This window comes from Diadema antillarum, unplaced genomic scaffold, assembly GCF_040938485.1.
Source record: "Diadema antillarum isolate AM-2024a unplaced genomic scaffold, OU_Dant_1.0 seq00000563_RagTag, whole genome shotgun sequence".
Taxonomy (NCBI): domain Eukaryota; kingdom Metazoa; phylum Echinodermata; class Echinoidea; order Diadematoida; family Diadematidae; genus Diadema; species Diadema antillarum.
Window position 1 is genome coordinate 1,589,538 of NW_027271502.1, and position 23,831 is coordinate 1,613,368.

At 40.5% G+C, this 23,831-nt stretch overlaps 1 protein-coding gene across 1 annotated transcript in view; it reads left to right on the forward strand.

Moving 5' to 3' along the window:
• Nucleotides 1–6,658: 6,658 nt before the first annotated feature.
• LOC139735101 (uncharacterized) overlaps nt 6,659–23,831 on the forward strand; it is a 276,614-nt gene continuing 259,441 nt past the window's right edge. The window contains exon 1 of the mRNA XM_071645871.1: nt 6,659–8,056. Within this exon, the coding sequence (XP_071501972.1) occupies nt 6,659–8,056 (1,398 nt within the window). The remainder of the gene's footprint in view (nt 8,057–23,831) is intronic.

Here is a 23,831-nt window from a genome sequence, read left to right on the forward strand (position 1 = left end):
AAGATGGAGAAAGAGAGAGAAAATGAGGTAAGAATTCTTTAAAGTGGCTGTCACTACAACCTGCCGACTCACTTGTCCAACAAGTAGAGTGTGACTGAGGGTGAGTGGGAGCCCCCTGAGGGAGCCTTGTTGAGAGTCATTGACCAGAAAGATTGAAATGGCCATGTGGGAATGCTATCCTACCTCCCTGCCTGGAGAAGTCATATACAGACAGAAGAGAGAAATAGATTGAGAGAGAGACAGATAGATATATAGATATATAGATAGAGGGAGACAGAGGGAGAGATAGAAAGAGATAGAGAAGGCTAGGGGAAGCGAAGAATAGGAAGTGATCAAATGTACGAACCCCTTCTTGGGTCTGGTCAAGAGGAAACGGGCTGTTTTTGTTCAGACCCAGATATCGTGTGTCTCTCGAGGAATACGCAATGTTACAGGGTCAAGGACTAATAGAAAACCCAGACGATAGATGTTTGGTGAGAAAGAGAGAAAGATAGGGTGAGAGATAGAGACAGACAGACAGACAGACAGACAGACAGACAGACAGACAAGGAGATTGAGACAGAGATTGAAATCAAACTCTTGGGTGCAAAAAGCTGTTGGGATGTAATGTAACTGGTCATCTTGAGATCACGCTAATATCTTGCCCTCCTGCAGTCCCTCACCCAAAGTGACCGGCCAGTCTTCACTGGTCAGTTCATGCAGAACCAGTAGTTTCATATCTACCACTGACCTGCACTGGTCAGTCTCAGTCACTCACCCCTTGGACAGATGGATTGCTAGTTAGAGAATTGATGAGGTGTACACACACACACACACACACACACACACACAAACACACACACACACACACACACACACAAACACACACAAACACACACACACACAAACACACACACACACGCACACACAGGAGCACACACAATGTATATATATTAAACATGTATGAGGATGTGTATTCATGAATACATCTCAGATTACCTGTTGCCACGCCCCACCCCAAGGGGTGCCAAAGGTGTCATGTTTTGGGGTCGTCTTCCTATTCAATTCAATTCAATTCAGTTTTATTGTCCGTTTCTAGAAATTTGTTTTGTTTGCATGCATATCCGGTTACATCAATACATCATACATATTTATATACAAAGCACACGTATACATTGTAACATAGATACATAGACATGATAGACATACAAAAGATATACATCTATGTGCCCTAGATCTTGGTCGCATGATTTAAAAAAAACCCCAAAGAATCCTTTTGATGGATTTTAATGGTGCCCTGGCCCAGACATGCTAGTTCACCTGAGGTATACAATGTACAGATGTATATGCTCTGGTGAGAGTGTGGGCCAAATGCTTGGAGGTCAAAGGTCAATGCACTCTTGCTTTAAATGTCATTTTTCTGCCACTTCTTCAGCCGGTGATTGTTTGAGAAGGCAGAAACTTCCTAGCTGAGAATGCATCGCAGTTAAAGTCTTTTTAGAGTGTGATGGGACTTAAGTCTAATAACTTATGGTTAGGGTTAAGATTGTGATAAGGTTTCAGGTAAAGTTCGATGCGGGGATTAGGTTTGGGGTTAGGGTTATGTTTGTGTATGAAATTCATGCTTTGCTCAGCATGCAGATATTTCATGGGAGCAATTGCTGCAGGAACAAATGATGCCATGAAACCTCTCATCTGACATGTCTGTTCCCTTGATGTCAGCATTAGCTGTAATCCTGATATTAGAATGGATGATCTAAGTAATCTCTGCTCAGTGTGTCCCAAATTTGTGAAAACTTTAGTTACGAGCATACCATCTCCTATCTAGATGGACTCATGGCCTATCTATAATACAGAGATATGCCATTCCTTCTCCCTCCCCCACCTCTCTCTCCTTCTATCGCTTAGAGTGGATGCTATGTTTTCATAGCCCTCACTGTATTGTATTGTGTTCATGACTGCATGCTGTGTACATCACTGTAAAGAAGTGGCTTGTTTATTTTGCAGTTAGTGATTTTTGCCTCAGGCTACAACTCATTCACTTATGTCATATTTTTTGTAGTTGTTGCTAGATTGTGTCCACCCAAAGATCAATACCTATGAGAGTTTTTTTTTTCTTTTTTGCTTTCTTCTCTTATCATCCTTTTCTTCAGTCTTCTTTCAAACATTCAACAAAATCAGAGAAGAAATAAAAAAAAACAAGGAGAGAAGAAGAATTAACCAATTGTGTTACTTGTTTCAAATCTGTAACAAATTATCTTGCATTGGAAGCTAAGACAAAGATGATGAAGTGAAGTAGGCATGAATGAACCACGTTCCAAATGTGGTCGGGGAGACTTAAACTGAAGTAGACAAGCAAATCTAAATTCAATTGTTTGGTAGGATGAAGAAAAAAAGGAAGTATGCTGCTGTATTCTTTCTCTTCATTTCCCTACTCTTCCTCCTCCTCCTCCTCCTCCTCGACATCATATTCTCCCTCCAATACTCATCTTCCTCCTTCTTTATCCCCTCATCCCCTCCTCCCTCTTCCCTTCCTGCTCTTCCTCATCTTCTTTTTACCCTCCACCCCCTCTTCCTCCTCCTCCTCCTCCTCCTCCTTGTCTCATTTCTGTTCTCTCCATATTGAAGATGATGATCCCCTTCCCTATTTATGTGGTGTTATGTCACATTTATGTAATGTGGAAAGAATATAGCACGATGGACTTTTCGAACTCACACACATTAAGTTTTTTTTTTTTCACGTGATGTGAGACAATATCAAGTTTATGAATCACTGTACTGGTGTTTTTATATAATTGATAAAGTTTGATGTAATCACTAAAATACAAGTGCATAGCCTCCCTTGTGTCCCTGTTTACCTGTAAACTCTCTGATATAATCATCTGAATCTTTGTACCAGATGAAAAGAAAACCAGGTATTGATTTTTAAGTACTTTATTTTTTTAGAAAGTAGAGTGTAAGCATAAGCAGTGATCAGCTTTCTCTGTTGTTAGTAAATCCTGAAGATTATGTATCAAATACTCATTATCAAATGAAAAAAAAAAAATAGGTATCTAAATTTAGTAACAAAGCATGCACTGTTAACAATTCTGATCTTCTGTATACACTGCTAGAATCTAGCAAGACATCACAGGCATCCCCCCCCCCCCCCCCCCCCAAGCCGTGGGTCCTTTGGCAGGCGGTGGGATTGTGCCTACAGTGCTTGTCTGCTTTACAGCAATGGCTCCCTTGATTGTTTGGTACAAATATTGGCATTTCCAAAGTCATCCGATTCCAACATCACATTTCGTGCTTGATTTATGGATTGCCTAGGGTCATCAACAATAAGAAGAAGAAAAGAAAAGAAGTTTGCAAGTCGTCCAGACTCTCGTTTGTTTTTTGTTAATTTTCTTGACGATTGTAATGTGTGATGTCAGTGTTTGTTTTTGAGGTGGCAGAATAGGGGAGGGAGTGACGAAGTCCAAGAATTGATCCATCACCGTGATATTATGAGGTGTAGATCCTCATGCATGTATCATAGCTGAAATCAGGAGTGATTGAGGGGGGGGGGGGGTGTGATTCAAGGGGGCGAGGGTGCTGTTGTTGAATAATTAAGAAATGGCCATCGCACCCTTACAGCGTTCCAATCCGTTATGGGATATATATATGTTCCACTGCTGTCAAGTGAAAAGAACAAATATATCTCTCCCTTCCTTTACCTGTCAGGGTAGGGAGGAGAAAGATGGGATGGCATGCAGCTACTCTTTGTCAACATTTAACTTTCAAACCTTGTTGAATACTAGGCATCATTCATGAGAAAGGACATATCTTTTTGTTCTTTAATTTGATGTACACATCTCAGACATGTGCGATTGATATCGACTTTCATCCAGTCTGTATCTATATATCAGCCAGGATGTGAGTTTACAATAATTTCAAATTTATCTGAAGCATTACTTTTGTCCCCTTTCACTTTGATATAGCAGAGAAAAAGTACAATCTGGTGGGGTAATTTCTGAAATAGATGCTGATACCAATTGCAGCTTTTTAGTTCAAAGCATTAGGAGATATGTCTCCAGGAGATATAGACTATTTATACTTTTTTTGACGTGCCAGTGGCAAACATATCTCATTATACTGTACAAAGCTTGTTCATTGGTATGGAGATATATTTTTAATGTAGGTTTTTAGTGTATAAAACGTTACTTCAGAATCAAACAAGTTTTATAGTGATGTCTATTCAAACCGGTTTAAAGTGACAGATAGATAGACATGACATGGGTAGATGGGCTCCATTCAAAAGAGGGTTAAAATACAATGTTTGGAAAGTGCCACAGGGGAAGAAAATGTATGTGCCGCGGCGGATCCAGGAATTTTATAAAGAGGAGGTGCCGTTACAAAATTCAAGGGTGGGGCGCACATCCCCTACCCTGCTTTTTAAAATTTCTTTTGTTTTCAACCAAAAATAAAGAGGGGGCGTGCGCCTGGTGCGCCCCCTTACCCCTCTGGATCCGCCACTGGTGTGTAACAATGGGATGAGAGACATAGTTTTTTATTTTTTTATTAAAAAGACAGTCCAAAAGATAGATGCAAATATCAAGACAGCTACATAATTTGAAAAGTCACCAAATACGATACATCTGATCAAATACATTTTCATGAATCTGTGTACATAAATGAATAAATGAGTTTTTGCTTGTGTTTGTACATGTATATTGTAAGCAGAAGAAAATATGTATACACATGTACATATCAGTGTTTCCTAGTGGTTTCTGGATTTCTGTTATCTTCGGCCAAGTTTGTATATAGTACGACTTGAAGAAATGACTTTTGACCAAAGACTTATCTATACATGGGATAGTGTGTGTGTTGTCAGTGCCAACGGAAGAAGAGCCTTCATAAATGCCAAAGAACCACTCTTCCGATACCACTAAACGAGCGTTGCGTGTATCTCGCCTTTGCCTTAATGAGTTCAGCTACAATATTTCCCCCTCTCTCTCACTCTCACTCTCTCCATTAGCTCCCCTCCCCACCCACACACCCTCTCTCTCTCTCTCCCTCGCTCGCTTCATCTCTCTCTTGCTCAATCTCTCCCTCTCTTTCTCTTCTCTGGGACACGCACACACACATCCTCTCACTCTACTCTCACTCTCTGCCACTCTCGCTCATATATTTTGAGCCCTGCTGAAGTCTCCCCTCTTAGTGCAGATAGTCGTCCACGTGCTAGGCATGATGCCCGGCTAGTTTTGGTGAGCCCCGGTGCCAGACTGTGCTTTTGGTGCTTTATTTGCTCCTGCCGTGGTGGAAGGGGCCAACCTCCCCTCGGCTCGGCTTAAATCACCGTCGACAGGTGACGGTTAAACGCAGTTCGTAAATCCCTCCCTGCTGGAAGAACAACGACGCAAGGATCGGGGCGTGTTTTTCTCTCCTCTCTGGGCTGCCCAGACGTGAGTTGGCTGCCCCCCTCCCCTCCCCCATCCTTCTCATCCCACACCCCCCTCACCTGCTGGCTAGGGAGAGGAAAGGACAGTGACAATTGATCGCTGCTGACAACAGGAGAATGGATAAATGAGGATTAAGTAAGCCAATTTACCTGACTGCATCTGACACTAATTGATTGGACTGGTGTTTTGTGAAAGGCATAGCATCTTTTTACAGGGGGAAAAAAGGCATGACTTCGATTTTGGCATTGATGATAACAGCATGGCACACATGTGTACCTTAAAGTATCTACAATGAGAATTTTTAACATAACAGAAACCAAAGACAGTATGCTGATCTCTGTGGACAAACACATCATGTGTGGTCAGAAGTGTTTTAGTTGACAGCCAGCTGGATGTTATTTAAACAGATTTTTTTTTTTTTGAAGCAGAATTCAGAAGTGGTATCACTCTTTAATGGAAAGCTACCTGCTCAATCATTGCTCAACGCATCATCGGCTCAGCTTGGCTTAACCTGCAACATCTTCATCTCCCATTGATTTCATGGCTGTGTCCATGATTGAGGCGGCGTGCGTCTGCCCTTGACACGTAACGAGCCATTGCGGGGATTGATGCGGCGGCGTCTGTTCCAGCTGAGATTGGTTCCACATGCCCGGCTGGCGGCTGTTTCCCGCTTGACGCACGACAGACTTGCCCTGACCTGTCCCTTTGATTGATGCGATAATCACATTGTGCCACAAGATCTTGCGAGGGCGATTTCTTCTTAGACAAGACATGGTGGAATGAATTTTGCAGGCTCCCCCCCACCCTCTATCAGTTGGGTCATAAAGAGTGTGTTCTGTCGTCTCCAAACAGCTGCAAAGGTGCTCGTTCCTCCCTGGTTGCTTCACAAGTGTACAGATCTAGAGGCTGTCAAGATCTTCAGGTGGTTCGATATTTATAGATGAAACGAAGTGCGCAATGCCATCAGCACAACACAAGTGCTGCATGATGCTGGGTAGGTGTCCGAACTGAAGAAAATGGTCTGTAAAGCATCTACATGTAATAGAATATTTGAGTCATGAAAATTCATTCATCTTGGTGTGTGGGCAGTGTGTCATACTGGTAGCATTTTTGTATAATCAGTTACCCAGCTGTTCAGATGATGTTTTGACTGGTCAGGGAAGGACAATCCTCATGAAGTGCAGTTATCATTGAAAATCTCAGGAATGGGCCTCAATCTTGCATAATTGGTTAGTGGCAATAGTCAGTTTGTGTCAATGGATGGGGAACCGTTGTCTCAGGGAAGTGGGCGTTGTGACGTCGATGATGGACTGGCTGTGCATGTGAGACTGCCCGCACCAGAGCCACAGGGGCAATGCTTGTCGTCTGGGCCTGATGGTGAAAGTGATGCTCAGCAGTCGATGAAATGTCCATCGCAGATTCCACACCACGTTCCTTGCGGACTTGGAGCTGTAGGGACAGAACCTGTGGAAGTGCATATGTCTCGTTCCGAGACGAATCCCCTTCAGGATGGAGCACGCGGAAGCTGCAAAGGTGATGGAAGTGGTGTGTGCTCAACAAGGGATGATTTGTGGGAAGAGATGGAGCTGACCTGTAGCACCAGCAGCCTGGAGATGTTCTCCTTGGGTCTGGTGGAAGAGATCATTCGTGGAGCAATAAAGGACTGTCAGGGAACCGTCGGCAGAGCCGACAAGGAGGAGCAAAAACAATGTGAGTTTGAGATGTGGGGGTGTGATGAAAATCATGTGGAGAACATGGTAGCCTGCAGTGGACCTGTTTGTGAAGAAAAAGGGCAAGATTCAGAAGGACTAGGATATGAGAATGTTTCTAGTCCTAGTATGCTACCAGGGATGCTAGGAGATTTGGATGACAGGGGGGATGGGTTTGAGATTGACCAACCTACAGATGGTACCATGGTTCATCAGCTCTCACCATGTGTGGACTCAAAGGAGACTGGAAGCTCAGGAAAATGCTTTGAGAAGGAGTCACACAATTCTCCATCTATGGGACTAGTGCACAAATCTGAAGGAAAGTTTACGGAGACTGAAACTATATGTTCTTCAAATGAACGTGACCATTCTTCGGCGTGCGTACACATCGATCACGTTTCTGGCGAAACAGATGTTGACCAGTTGATCACAAGTCCCACCGAAAGAGCAATACATATACAAAAGACAGCAGCTGATAAAGATGTTGGCAACACATGTATTGATGCTGATTTGAATAACATAGGAGGAGGAGGAGGAGAAGGAGGAGGAAAGATACAAGACATGACAAATGGGGATGTAATAAGCAGGGATGCCTCTGACACTGCTGTGGCAGGGAGTTCCATAAGACATCAGAGTCGTAATGTCTGCAGCACCCAGAACAGCACTGAGAAATTGCTCCAGGAAGCTGTCCCACAAGCTGCATGTCAATTGACAAAATGTCCCCAGACTACGAAAGGTGATGGGCGTCGTAAGGGACTGAGCGATGTGCCTCTCGTAGAGCCGGAGGACTTCAGTGAGAGGTCAAATGTCACGGCCGTCGGAGGTGTGCCCTGTGACGACCAGGAAGAGCCAAGGGACCCTGTGAGTAATACTTGTGGATTAAATACCGCAGAGGATCCCAAATCCATCTCGACGATTGCAGATACCAAGATTGACATCAAAACGGTAAGAGATTGAGAGATAGAGATAGATAGAGAAAGAATGAACAGGAAAGAAAGAGGGAGAGAAAGAGAGAGAGGCTGGCAGTTTGTGATCTGTACAAAAGTGTTTGTGTGACACCTGTGTAAACAGACTTAATGACCGCATAGCTCAAAATGTGGTAACTTTATAATTGATGGTTACTCTGCAGTCAGTGGTAAACATTAGTAATTTCTTGGCTGTGATTGGCTGTTGAATACCATGGCTATGGTAAAGTTACCATTGATTGCAGAGTTGATATTAATTGCAATTACCATAGTTTTATACAACAGGGCCCTTATTTGCAAACTTTGTGTTGACTGTTTCTTGTGTTGACTGAAGGAGAAGTTGTGCGCAGGGCAACTTAGCAGCCTTCTTTGACTGTTGCCATGGTAATAACTAGATTCATTGTTTCTTATCTACCTAGTACAAGCAATTGAAAAGAATTGAACGTCATAAAAAACAGCAAGATGAATTGTTTATCTGGCAAAGAAGATTGTGGATTCATTGGGGAGATCACTTTCAGGAATCATTTTAAGGAGCCGAGAATAGTGATTTACTTATGAAAAATACCTGCAGGGGTGTTTGTCTACACAATACATTTGATGCCAGTGGTAATTCTCAAAAGTATCATGCCTTGAATGCTTCTGTGTTTTTCAGTATTTCTGACAAATTTGTTGTAACTGATTGCTGCCATCTTAAATCATTACTTTCTTCTTTTTTTTTGGTTACATTCTATGTTTTTGTTTTTGTTTTTATTTCTAAGAATGTACTGTGTTTTTCTCATTGGGCCCATACATACCCATATACCCCAATATCTTGCCTCTTGATTCAGTCACAGATGAATGAACGATTGGATGTGTGTATGGGTTACATGACACTTTGTTGTGAGAGTGTGCTAGAAAATGGATGGGGAGCATTTGATATTTTTAGCATTCTAAGCATTTTATCCCTGTTCAATTCTCTTGGTGTTTTCACATTGACCACGCTCTTGATTTTTACATATATACATGTATAAATAACTTTTGGAATTAATGCCACTGCCTTTTCAGAACCTAGAACACAGGTTTCAGTTTGACTGTGATTAGGAAACAAGGGAAGTTACTGTCAGAACTATCAAAACAACTATTGGGACAGTAAAAGCTAAAGTTAAGAATATCAGTGCAAACAGTGCAAGAGAAGTATTGATAAGCAAACATGACTATATTTTCAAAATTATCTATTCTTTTATCTTGTCATACAAATGTAGGTACATATACTCATATATTGATGAAATATGTGGTTGTATGGTGTGTACAAGCATAATAAATCCCTCTAGTTGCTAATTGGCTTATTAAATCAGCAACATAATTCACTCTGCAATTCATGTTTGAGCTGCCGTAGAATTTAGCCCAATGACTAATGAAAGAATAGCTCACTGTCGGCTCTTCACCGTTCCGACACAATGTCCACACAATTATCAGAATTATACCAGAGCAGAATGAGAGAACCTTTGCTATTGGCTTTGTTGTCATGAGTGCTTTTTTCCTCCTCTCAGAATTATTTGCACTTGGGGGAAACCCATTGCACCTCTGAGCGATAGATAGAGCTTAGGGGCCGGCTTTGATGAGGGGGGATTATAAGTGTTGAATGATATGAGCTAGGTGTGATTATCCAATCAGCATGATACTGTGCACTCCGACAAAGTGCCCTATAACTCTGCCCTATAAGGAATTGTGTGGCGACACCGTAGAAACTGTAAATACTTGGATGAGCTCTGCTGGAGGTATCCAGTTTGTAATGACAAACCCTCCACCACTTATTATCGCATACAATGCGCTACTTTGGAAGTATGATCACGTGCTGTCCAGTGCATATTAAAATCTGTGGTTGTATGGATTTTGTGCAGCGTGATACACATAATTTCATGCTGGCATCTCAATTTCATACTTTTTTTTGTTTTTTTCAGTGCAGGTTTTTGTCTATAAATGGTTTTATTTTTCTGTGTCTACGAGGCTGATACTGAGTCTATTTGAAGTGGGAATCTGCACGGGACAATTTTCCGTATTATAGTAAAAAAACCCTCTCATTTGATAGGCTACACACTGTAATGGTAAGTGTGCATGTGAGTGTATGTGTGTTGTAATGTTTCTGTGTGTGTGCATTTTGTAAACTAGAGATGTGTATGAACAAGTTATTTGAGTGGGAAATCATGATTAGTGCAGTATATCTTACTGAATTTCTGTCTTGAAATGTCATACTGTTATAATCTATGCTGATAAGTGTAAATATGAATTACTTAACATCTAAAGTAGATATGAAATCTTGGGATTTATGATGCCCCTTTTTTTTTCTTGAGCTGCAATTACTGGCTTTCTTTAAAGCTGCTTCAATTTTGTGACAAAGTTCATCATTTCCTTAAAGTCTGTCTCCTCTTTTCTCAAGACTGATAAATAGATAGCTTTAGCATGTAGACAAAAAACAAAAAAACGAGAGAATAATAATAATGGCTAGTGTCAATTATGATTGAAATGACCCACATTTGAGTGAAATTTGCAGAATTCAAGGGCACACAGACATTCAAATAACTTCTTTTTTTTAAGTACTACAGAATTTCCATTGAAGATATTGAATCTTTAACATCTAAGGGCAGTTTTGCTGAGCATTTATCAGTCGTGTGCAAGATATGTTGCGACATATCAAAGAATTTGTGCTGGTTGCAAAAATCCAATGTTTCCTATGTTTCTGAAAGTCGCCCTCAGCACAGAACATACAACAGCAGTGGCGGATGCAGAGGGGGTGCATCGCCCCTCTTTTTTTTGGGTTAGAACTAAAGAAGTAAAAAAGTGTGGGGGGGGGCATGTGCACCCTCCTTTAATTTTGTAAAGGTGCTTTTTTTTTGTTAAAACTAAAGAAGTAAAAAAATGGGGGGGGGGGGGCATGTGCACCCTCCTTTAATTTTGTAAAGGTGCCTCCCCTTTATGGAACTCCTGGATCCACCCCTGGAATGGCAATGGATTAATTGATATCTTTGACGATGTAATGATTGCATGTCGGTTCAGGGATGTCGGTTGAGTTAAAGCCCAGGCTTTAGCCTGACATTGAAGTTTGTCTTGGTGGTGGGCCTGAGATGAGGGGGTTGAATTTCAGGGTACACAGGGATCTCATTGGCAGATGGATGGTGCTTCAGTATCTGAGTTTTATGGTGCCATGCTTTTTGGTCTGTGATTTATTGCTGTGATTTTACCACAATGATGGAATGTTTGTCCAGGAGATTGCTATGCAGAGGAGTTCATAGAACAAGATATCCGACCTCACTCTCATACATATATGAGACATATAATGCACACTCTCAAATCATCAGCAGCATTAAGAATTGAAATATATCTCCATTCGTATACTTTCTGTGGCAGTGTGAAACTTGAGGATCTCTTGATTCCTTCTATTTGTTTTTCCATTTTTGCTTCTGTTTCCAAATCCTCTTTACCCGTCAGGACGAGTCCCAAGTATACTCGGGCAGGGGTCTATGAGAAATGCATGCTGTAGCAAAATGAGTCCGTCCTCAATGGGTTAATTTCCCTCGTTCTTGCCTGGTGCTATTTCTTCAGCTAACTTCATCTCTTCTCCTTTATACTCCTCCACCTCTTTCACCTTTTCTTCAGCATCATCTTCACCCTCTTCCTAGCCCTTCCTTCTGTATTAAGTCCTTTCCTACAAATGTCTTTCCATTTATTAAAATTAGTGTCACGCTATCTTTAGAAGCCATTTTGAGACTTATTTGTTAAATAATGACTCCAAATAGCAAATCAAACACATTGGTAAATTGTCCTAATGAGATCAGCTAATCATATTGATTATTCCCCCCCCCTCCCTCCTCTCTCTCTCCTACTCCCTCTCATACATATCATCTGATGAGAACAAGGAGGAGTTTTTGCAATTTCTGGGGGTATTGGGTTATTGGTATCATGAAGTAGAGTTTGATTTCCTCTACATTAAGGCATCAATTTTAAATCATTTTCAGTTTCAGTAAAATGTTAAAAACCAAAACCACAAGGGCACCATTTTATCCGATATTTTGAACAATGCAAATAAATCATCTACCCAGTTTTGATTAAGTAAACTTTTTATCTGAATAAAATTCATTGTTTCATTTTTATTTAGACACTGAAATCTTAGATTGCATTACAGCCCTTCTGCTTCTAATCTGACAATATATAGATATATAGAGTGCGGGAGAGTATACAAATATATCAGGCCTGAGAGGTTCTGGTTGAAACTATGTGCATGAGGTGACTTCAGTAGTACTATTTTCTGAGGGGTGCAGCCCTGAAGAAAATAGTGCTACTCGAGACTGAAGTCACCGAAGGCACATGGTTTAACCAGAACCTTGAAAAATGGTCCGGTATATTTGCTTTATATCCCTCCCAATGAGTTTTAAAGGGGAAGGCTAGTAACTGATCAGTGGGAATCAGTGGAAATACTGGGAGATGATTATTCCAATCCTTATGGGATTCATTCAAGAGTTCATTGTATATCTATTGTTGTGTGAAAATGATTTGCTTCAGAACGGTCTCATATTCAAGTAATGTGCAGTTTAATGCTTCCAGGTTAGCGTCCCTGGTCAGTGACGGAGCATTAACCTGCACATTACTTGAATATGAGACCGTTCCGAAGCAAATCATTTTCACACAACAATAGATATACAATGAACTCTTGAATGAATCCCATAAGGATTGGAACAATCATCTCCCAGCATTTCCACTGATTCCCACTGATCAATTACTAGCCTTCCCCTTTAAGAGTAACAGCAAAGTTAAGTGAGTGGTTTACTGATCTAAAGTCATCAAGAGTGGTGGGCGTGAGCTTAGCAAGTATCTCCATGGCAGCGTGATATAGTTTTTGTACTGTTTCCCTGAGGGAGAATAGTAAGAAGTGGACGGGACAAGGATTTGTATGGTAGAAATATGTTTTTGTCGTTTTCAGTGCTCTCGACCAATCAGAGGACAAGAAGTAATTTGTGAGGGATATAAAGAGAGATAGAAAGAAGGAGAGGGGGAGAGAGAGGGAAAGAGACCAAGCTGCCAAGTCTTCCTGATCATGCTAGAGGTTTCATGAAAAGCATGAATATATATCTCTTTATGCTGTGAAAAGAGAGAGAGAAAAACAAAGCTCCCTGCTCTGAGAATTATCTTTTACCCATCTACAGTAGATGCACGTATAGCACAGGTGTCTTCTGGATTGGTGTTTGGAACCTCCCTCATTTTAACCCATTGAGGACGGAGTAATTTTGCTACACATGCATTTCTCATAGACATGTGACCGGGTATACTCAGGACTGGTCCTCAACGGGTTAATGTACGATTACTGGCAGCCCTGGAAATATTGATTACATACAATTATACATACAGATATTTTCTTATGGTATGTTATTCACATGTCATGGGATTAGTGGTCTTCTCTTCTTTTGACAGCTAGTGGCAAGAAATACTCTTTTTTTCTGGGTAAATCATATTTCTATATTACTATGATGAATGGAAAAGAGGAAAAGGACTTTATGGAAAGTATTGTATCATATAGTGCAGGGTTAGTATGGAATTTGATTAGTATTATGATATGATCAAAAAGTGATGATTCATCACTTACAGACAGGAATTACCTCAAGTGCTGCAATGCCCCAAAGCATGAGATTATGGTAGTTAGCACAAGCATCCAACTGGCAACAGTCACTCTTTTATAGATCATGGCACCTTAGAATAATAATAAGATTCAATGGCTTTCTGCTGGGTGGTAGTATTGTCAAGAACTGCCACACCATTGGTCGGGAGTGGGCCGTCTTCCGCCTGCGCCGATTGGTTTCTGGCCCAGCCCGCGATCGCATCGAGGGGGGATTTTGCTGCCGGCAAGCTTAATGATGTGTGATGAAGTTTGATGGATGAAATTGCTTGAGATTAAAAAAAACCTGGGAACCCCTGCTTTGGAGATGGAAGCTTTCCGTTTTCATGCCTTCTGAATCTCGCCTAAACTTCATCTCCACTTGCCTTCTAGCATCAAAATAACAGTCCTTGAAAAGCTCTAGATTAAACTTCCACTTTATTGAGAGAAAAAAAAAACCAGAAGTAGGTCACTTTGACCTCTACTTTTCTTTTTGAAGTTATTTAAGTGCCTGACATATCTTGAAGACAAAACATATTCTCTTATTAACCATATAAATGTGTTTGACAAGTAGTTGCAAATTCATTTTTTTTTTAAAAGCCATAATGAATGCACGTAGAAAGCATTTAAGTCTATCATGCCTTCAAGTCACATTGATGGTGAAGTTTCAATATCGAAGCCTCTCTTCAAGGCAGAGATGCCGAACAGTATGTTATCACATTCTGATTACAGAGGAATGAACAACGACTGAGTAAAATGAAGTATTTATTCTACAGTCATCAAAATGAGCTTTAAATGCACACATAGCTTCTATCTATTTAAACTGGTTTAATAGATCTTTGATAACAATCTTTATCAATGAGTTTGTGCAGTATTGCAACAACATTGCAATGGTAACTTTTTTTTTTTCTAGGGGGATGGTTATAGTTGCATTATAGATGAAATACATGACTTTTATGAAATATTTCTGAGCAAATTATGGGAGAACTTTGATGACATTATTGCCTCATTTGCTATAAATTAGGTGACTCGCAGCTAATATTGCCAAACCCCCCCCCCCAAAAAAAAAACCAAACAAACAAACAAACAAAAACAAACTGTAAAACCGGAAACTTTTGCAACAAGAAACTGTGTGAATTGGAGTTGACTTTTTTTTTTGCATCATGAATCTTTTGAGAATTGCAGACCATGAAAAGAATCATGGGTATATAATACATTGTGTGGATAAAAAACTTTTGTGTGCATTTCACTTTCGCAAATCTTGGCTCCTAGCGAAGTTAATGCAAGTTTTGTGACTTTTCAAATCGGTGCCGACATTCTTTTTTTTTGCTGCATTAATCTTTTGAGAGCTGCAGACCATGAAAAAAATTATGGGTATACTACAGTGTGTAGGCAAAAAATTTTTATGTGCATTTTTTCCTTTCATGAATCTTGGCTCCTCACGAAATTCATGAACCTTTCATGCACTTTGTGAGTTGGTGCTGACATCCTTTTTGCAGCCTGAATCTTTTGAGAATTTGCAGACCATGAAAAATTTGTTTGTATACAACAGTGTGTAGATTAAAACTTTTGTGTGCATTTTATGTTTGTAAATCTTGGTCCCTCGCCAAATTCATGGAGGTTTCACACAACCAAAAATGTGTTGTTATGCAGTATGTGAGAAGATTAAGAGTATTTCAGCTTTGTTTCTGTCCGACTCTGATGGCTGTTCTACTATTCTGTTTGACACTTTCCGTGTTTATCGAAATCATTATAAACATGCTTTCAAAGAGCACGCTGTAATGTCAAACAGAAAGGACGGGAGAGGCCTGTCAACATTGATTGTTTCGCGCATTTAAAAGCTATCACCAGGTAGGCTGAAACGGATAAGTGTGCCGTCATCCTGCTGTGAATGGCATAATTAATTCAAGAGGCAATAAAGCCCGGCAATGTTTGGAAAGCAATAACCCCCTCTATCCCTTTGCCGTCCACCCAGCTTTTATTCCCCTGTCGCAGATACGGGTCAAACATCAGCACGGACAATGAATATTTCATACCGCCGCCACGGTGGGGAGGACTTGTACCGTGTGTGTAGGCGGACTAGCTTATTTCGTTTCACCCCTCTCGCTTCTTTAAAAGTTTTTTGCCAGAATATGTCGGGCTCGTGCAAAGTTTTCAACGAGTTATTGTGACACAAATAACAGGACCGAAATGTCAACCGCGAGTCAATATAATTTATGGCTCAATTTTGTCGATGAAGGAAACCTGAAGAAAGGAACAGTGGAATCGAGTCAGGCAGGTTGGGGTGGAAATGGAGGATGAACTTTTCCTTTCCTATCTGCCCTCTGTAAATTTTAATGATGACTCCCGAGTTTGACGCTGGCAATTAGTTTTGTTGTTGAGGGTGGTGGTTTTGTCTTTCTGGCCTATTTAATGTGTGTATGTGTATGTGTATGTGTATGTGTATGTGTATGTGTATGTGTATGTGTATGTGTATGTGTATGTGTATGTGTATGTGTATGTGTATGTGTATGTGTATGTGTATGTGTATGTGTATGTGTATGTGTATGTGTATGTGTATGTGTATGTGTATGTGTATATCACGTTTTTTATTTAAGCACAAGATATGACACTGTGTACTTGCTAAAGACTTCACAATAAGTGATTCTCATACCAAGCTCCTCCATCGCCTCTCTGTATCTTTAAATTGGCAGCTGCTCCATTATTAAAGTTGGCAAGTACATAAATTACCAAACAGTCGAACCTGCCACTGCATCATGTTACAGACCCTGTGAATAGTGGCCACCGATTTTGCATCCCGAGTTGTAGATTTTCAACTGTAAAAGTTAGCAGACACGGACTCATGAGGTGCCGCAGCCGATCTGATATTTCAGCATGTTTTTCTGCTCTGCAGTCGTGGCGGTCGTGCTTTACGAAACGGTTCAGTGATCACCATCCCAGCATTCACCCACCATTCAGGCATAGTGATGGACTTGTGAAAAACGTGATTGCTGTATGCATGCTGAAGTGTAATTCATAACTCTGTTATTCATTGTATGAAACACATGAACACTTCCGCACATGCGTGTGTACGTGTGCAATAAGTAGTCGTGCATGTATGCAATGACTGTACGTGTACATGTATGTGATACACAATTTTTTTTTGAGAACCTCACTGTAGTGGCCACCAACGTATCAAAGGCACTCTTTTTTTTCGGGGGGGGGGGGGTGGGGTTCCTGTTGCCACTATAGACAAGTTTGACTGTATTGTGTTATCATACATCACCAGGTGCAATTCCAGTACAAACGTGAAGCTGGTCAATATTTCATATTTTAGGGGTCCATAAGGACAATAGCATGCAGTACCTGTGAAATCGAAAGATGCAATTTTAGTTTCAGCAATGACGACTTCAAATGCACTTTGATTTGAATGGCGCCCTTTTTGTGAGTGGAGTTAAATCAAACACACTAACTGTTAGAAGTTTCAATTATTTTAGTGGTAAAATGAAATTTGGAATTTAACTTTTATTATATGAGTCAGTGATTTTGGTCACATCCACATATCAGATTTTATGAGGATATTATTTTGATCTGTTTAATATAGCTCTACTACTGCACAATTAGATGAAAGAGGTAATCGTCAACCCTTTGAAGATAAGCAGATTTTTCTATAACATGCATTTCCCTTAAGACATCTGCCTGAGTATGCTCAGGACCGGTCCTCAAGGGGTTAAATAAACAGATTCAACCATTTCCATTAATAAGACACTTTTGATATCACAAATTTTGCAGGATTTTGAAAGTGCTGCACAGTTTTGTCTTTACCTAATACATGACACTATTAAGAATGTTGATTTCACAACACGCAGAAAGTCATACAAAATGTTAAGATAATCAGTGAACCCAGACTTGAATTCAAATGATTCCAAATTCATGCTTTAACCCATATTATATTATTATCTATCATTGCCTCGGCAACTTGATGAGGGTACGTATCTTTGCCGGGAATTTTTCAAAGGCTGCAGCAAGTCATCTGTGATAAATATCCCCCCGCAGGGAAATTTTGATTTCGAAGAAATTCGTAGAAGAGGCAACCTTTTTGACTCTGGGTTTCCAAAGTTCACCACATTATTAAAAAAAAAAGAGAGAAAAATGAATGTGCTCTTCTCACAAATGTGTGAGAGCCCTCATTGCACATACATTCATCCACACAACATTCGGCGCAGTGCAGGCCGACTCTGTTCGGACGCCACTTCTAATCCGCCGTAAGAGTCAGGCTCACTTGAGCGAGGCGATTTTCATGCTCTGCTGTTCCCGAAGGAAGAGGCAATTAATTTTTTGTTTTTCCATCAATGACGCGGGGCGGCTCGTCATGAAAGTGAGACCGCGTCCCCAGTAGACCAATGTAATGATGAGGCAGCAGGGTGTAAGTACGAAAAAAACAAAATTATGATTTTGGAGCCCTCTAGGATAAGTGTTCTCTATTGTTTTGTTTCTTTTGATGTATGTGTCAATGCCCAATGTTTAATTCATGTCAAAATGGATGTTAATGTCAGTATCGAATGGCGAGGATAATTGCAGGAGGAATATCCATAATAACACAATTAAAAGTGAGTTTTAGAACTACATAAACTGTGTGAGAGGAAAAGTGAGAGGATTTGTGCATGTGTGTATGTTTGTGTGTGTGTTATCTGACTTAATGTTTGTCACAGTGTTTTAAAGAGATGGTATAGTTTTGGTTTAGATTGGGCTTCAGGTTTCCAACATTTTGTGAGATAATGAGAAACCTTAAATATTAAACACAAAATTAAAATGGGTATATTTAATTCTAAGAGGAATTCATCGTTTATTTGATGAAAATTGGTTTTGAAATGGCTCAGATATCCAAAACTTACCTTTTAATAGGATCACTTTGTTTTACTTTGTTTTTGGATATCTCGGCCATTTGAAAATCAAATTTCATTCATTAAACTGTGAATTGGTCTTGGAATTGTATACTCATTATCATTTCATAGAGTGGTTTCTAAGTATCTCACCAAAAAGATTAAAAACTGAATTCTCACCTCAACCAATACTGTACCATTCCTTTAAGGCTAGAGAAATGCTGAGAGAGAGAGAGAGAGAGAAAAGTTAATCTCTAATCTCAGCTGGTAACATTGTACATTGTATAGTGTATATCGGACATGATCATTATCCCTTGATTTTGGTATAACATTCCCATAGACACCTGCTCGAGTGTACTCTTCCATGGGTTAAGAAGTGTTAATTCCATTTTCTGTTTCAGAAACACCAAATGCTCAAAGAAGTAGCTGTACATCACTCAACAGCAGTGATGCGAATTCATTATTACCTTAACCCATCGAGGGCGAGTCCTGAGTATACTCGGGTAGGTGTCTATGGGAAATATGTGTTGTAGCAAAATCAAACCATCCTCAACGGGTTAAACATTTTTTGAGTAGCAAGGATACAAACCATAGACCCACAAGTACATGTACTTCTAGCACTCTGAGGAACTGCTGCTGATATTTTCAAGGAATGCACTTTGATATGGAGTATCACAGTAATCTCGTGTACCCTTGTAGCTTCAACAGAGGCAGTTTTAAAGTGTCATCTATACTGGGAGCGTCCTTCGTTGTCATTAACATTATCGTCATCAAATCACTGCGCTGGTGAGGAGATACAACATGAAGCAGAGTACAACATTCTGATGACGTGCTCTCGTGTGAGCATGCTATTATGTCGAGGCGACAGAATCCTGCCCACGATGTTCGGCAGTATGAGGATATTGGAAATGGCTCGGTTCACAATGCTAATGTGTAATCTGATTAAAAACACACTGTCCAAGGTCACCATCAATCACAATGTCTCGCACCACAAAAAAAAATTGGGGCTCGTTGCTCGCCGAGCGGATGCCACGTGTGCTGTGGTTTTGAGAGATGGTCTCCGTCTATAAGAGGCAGAGGCAGTTGATATCGATTCAAGATGAAAAGCGTTATCATGATTTCATCTGATGTTCTCTCACAACTTGTGCTGTTAGGAGTGTGCTGTGTGGTGCATGGATATATATATATGTTTTATATCTTACTCCTTGGTAGGTGAGAAGGAAATGACAGTGTAGCACATGCTCAAGGGTGTGGTTATTATGCTGTGAGAAGGAACCTCTCCTTTTCCTGATTAGAACTCAGTGGTCCAGAAAGCTCACTACACAGGATGAATCTACGAAGATAAAAATTGGGGTTTAAAAAACAAAACAAAACTAAACAAAATAAGGAAAGAGACATGGAAAAAAAGAAGGAAGGATGTATTGGGTTTGAAAAGTTCATAACCTTACAAGTGATTATTCATCAATATTTTGATCAGGTTATGAAAAAAATCAGTTCTATATTTGTCCATATTGCACCTCATTTGCAGAGCTGCCAAGTCTCCCTGAAAATGTCAAAATCTGTTTGTGTCTGAATAAGAGAATGTTAAGATCTCCCTGGTTTGGGAATTATTTTCGCTCATTAAATCCGTGTTAACACACAGATATCTCCCTGATTGCTGTGTGGAATCTCCCTTATTTGGATGTGGGAATGTTGGCAGACCTGCGTTTGTACATGTGCCACACACTTATTAAAAGAAATTTGTTGAAGTTTTTTTATTTTTTTTATTTTCATTATCTTTTCTGGATTTCTTTCAAATTCCACCAAAACATCTTCAAACCTCTTATTTCAGGAACCTTTTGTCTCTAGGACATGATCCTGAATGTGTGTTTTTTGTGTGTGTGTTGTTATGTGTTTGTACAAATCACACCCAGTTTCCGTAGGCAATGGCTTTGATGTTCTCCCTCCTGTGACCCTGACACGGGCTTAGTCAGTTTGACTAATTGATGGTCAAGATGACCAATGGGTGAATCCTGCTGTCACCCTGGTCTCTAGCCTCCAGAGCTGTAGGTCAATGTCATGCCCCCCTCTAACCACTCCTTTGGTGGAAAGGAGTGTAAGCTTACCCCCTCCCCCACCCCACCCCACCCCAACCAAACCCAAATTGGTAGGCAGAATGTAATTGGTGATGTTCATGTCTCTGTGAGCTCCTTCCCCCTTGCAATATCCCTTCCAGATTTGTCCTTCGTCCACCAATAAAGACCAATAGATATGTGCCAGTCAATTTACCAACCATTATATTACAGATTTATTTAGCATCCATGGTCCCTCTCCCATCCCTCCTCTCTCTCTCTCTCTCTGTGCGGCTATATTTATTCATTTTCATTCATCAAACCATTATCTCTCTCTCATTTGCTCGTTTTTCTTAGTATCAATCAAACCTCCTACGCAGATTTCATATAACCTGCTCTCGCCCGTTTTTGGGACTAATGAGTGGTAATGCTCGGGGCCGAATGTTTTGCCTGCATCTGATTGGGGGCTGATGAGAGTGTGTCGACACCCCTTTGCGGCATCAAAAGGCGCAGCCGAGAAGTTATTGACTGCGCTAATGAATAACGGTTCAGTAGAACAGTTCAGTGCGATGTTGAGGTCACTGTATCCCGGCCTTGGGTCGGATGGAAACCATTGTTGGTGAGGTGTGTTCATGTTTGCACTCTAACGTGCTGTTGGTTGACAACCAGAAGGTTGCTAACGTAGCACAGACATCCACGGAGTTGATGCCCTTCTTCCTTGAAAAGCATTCTTGATGAAAGTGTTTCCCTCAAGAGAAAGAGCTCTTAACCAGCTGAGGACGGACTGATTTTGCTATAACATGCATTTCCCATAGACACATGCCCAAGTATTCTCGGGACTCATCCTCTACGGGTTAAAATGTGATGATACATTGTAATTGAGAATTGCATTATATCAAATTGACTGTACCATGTACCTCGGCAAATTTGAGAAATATAGAGAAAAAGAATATGACAAAAGTAAAACATGTAACCATGGAGGCAATAGGCCTTGCTACCAGATAGTCTTAGCACCAGCAGTACAGAATTGTCAAGGCATTTATAACATTCCGTGATTAGAAAACACACCTTAACAGTTCAAGCATTGTTTCATTGCACTATTACATAATCAGCCACATTACAGATACCAGCAGGTATGACCATGATATCAAATACACACAATGCATATGGTATTAGTATTCATAATACACAAATGAAACTTCAACATATTTCATTCATGCATGCATGCATTCATTCTTTCATTCATTTATAAATGCATTCATTCATTCATGCATTCATCCATTCATTCATGCATTCATTCATTCATGCGGGCATTCATTCATTCATTTATTTATTCATTCATCACATTCATTCATTCATAAATTCATTCATTCGTTCATTCATTCATTCATTCATTCATTCATGCATTCATGCATTCATTCATTCATGCATTCATGCATTCATTCATTCATTCATTCATTCATTCATTCATTCATCACATTCATTCATTCATTCATTTATTTATTCATTCATTCATTCATTTATTCATCACATTCATTCATTCATTAATTCATCTTCATGAATAAGTATGCATGATCACCAGTTCTGAGATATGCTACAAGTGTAGATGGAAAATTGTTACAAAATTGATGTAGGAATTCAGAGGAACATGTATGGGTACCATGACAAATAGATCGGAACTGGGAAGGAGGGGGGAGGGGGGAGGGGGGAGGGGGGAGGGGGAGGGGGAGGGGGAAGGGGGAGGGGAGGGGGAAGGGGGAGGGGGAAGGGGAGGGGGAGTAAGGTTTGAATAGATGATGAGAAATTTCTTTGAGATTCATAGAGTCCTTTGGAAACTGAGAAGAAGTGGGGGGGGGGGGGGGGGGTAGGGGGATACCAGCACAGAATGAGGTAGAAAAACAATCAGAAACCTAGTGTATGCCTTAACCTTTTGCATGCCTTTTTGCTGAGCCATTGTTAGGCCAGCAATGTCAGTGGTGACTTGGTGATAATCAGATATTTTTTTTTTTTTTCAGCAATGTCATATCAGTGTGGCAACATGGCAGATCCCACACACGAAGGCCACTGTTACACAATCCGGAGAAATACAGTATAAGATTGCTCGCATGTCACTGTTAGAACAGCTGGTCTGATCAGCAAACAAATGTTCCCGGACAAGATATGCTTTTTTTGGGGAAACGTGGCAGCTAAAGGGTTAAGAGTGCACATCTGGGGCACTTATCAGCTCTACCACGATCAAGTGCTCTGGATTGATCCTAATTTATCGCATCGAAATCATATATTAGGTTACCCCTTTGCTCAATTCCGATTTCAGGATATCACTCCGGAGACGTCATGCTCATGGACTATGTTGTTGTTGTCGTCGTCATCATTTATGTTGTCATGGTACTCTAGTGGTTGTTGTTGTGATTGCTATGTTCGCTCTCAGTCATTTTGACAGTGCCCCGTCGACGGCATTGGAGAATTTCATTTGCTGCTAGCTGCTTCGCTTCCGAGCCCACTATTACTGAATGTGGGCCGCGTTGGGTGCGATCAGCGAGAAATATGGGAATGGGAATGCAGTTCGTGTATCCCTTCCAGATGCACTTGATGGCTCATATTTCGTTGGAAATCTATTTCATTATAGTTTTGTTTTTGTTTTTGCACTCCCCCCCCCAAGTGGAAACATATGAACTGTAACCTTACACTTGTTTGTGGGCTGTTCAAAGAGCCAAAAACAAAAAAAAGCAAAATAAAACAGAAGTTTAGTCACTGAGTTTGCTTTTTGATAAGAAAAATGTCTATATTAACACAGTTGTCAAAGTGCTTGCCTGCCAAACGTGCACACTTTGTGTGATGTTGTTGGTTTTCATAAAGCTTCAGAGCTAATCTCGTTTGTGATTTTGAAGTGCATATAGTGTATGTATCTCATTTGGATTTTGTATCTCAAAGCAAGATCTGAAAGAAAAACAAAAACAAATCAAAAATGCAAAACAATGATTGAAGTAAAATAATCTTTATCCAATTGGTGTCTTTCATGCTAAGCCCCTCCTCCCTCCCCTATTTTTGTCATGATCTGCTGTTGCTCAAGCCTTTTTCAAAGACCGTACCCCCCCTTTTTCAAGGACCCTACCCCCCCCCCCCATTACACTGACAGTCATGAGCAAACAGAACCAATGCCAAGTACATGAGTGCTGTATTAGCCATTTGAGATCTGCTAATTTATTATGATCCATTTGG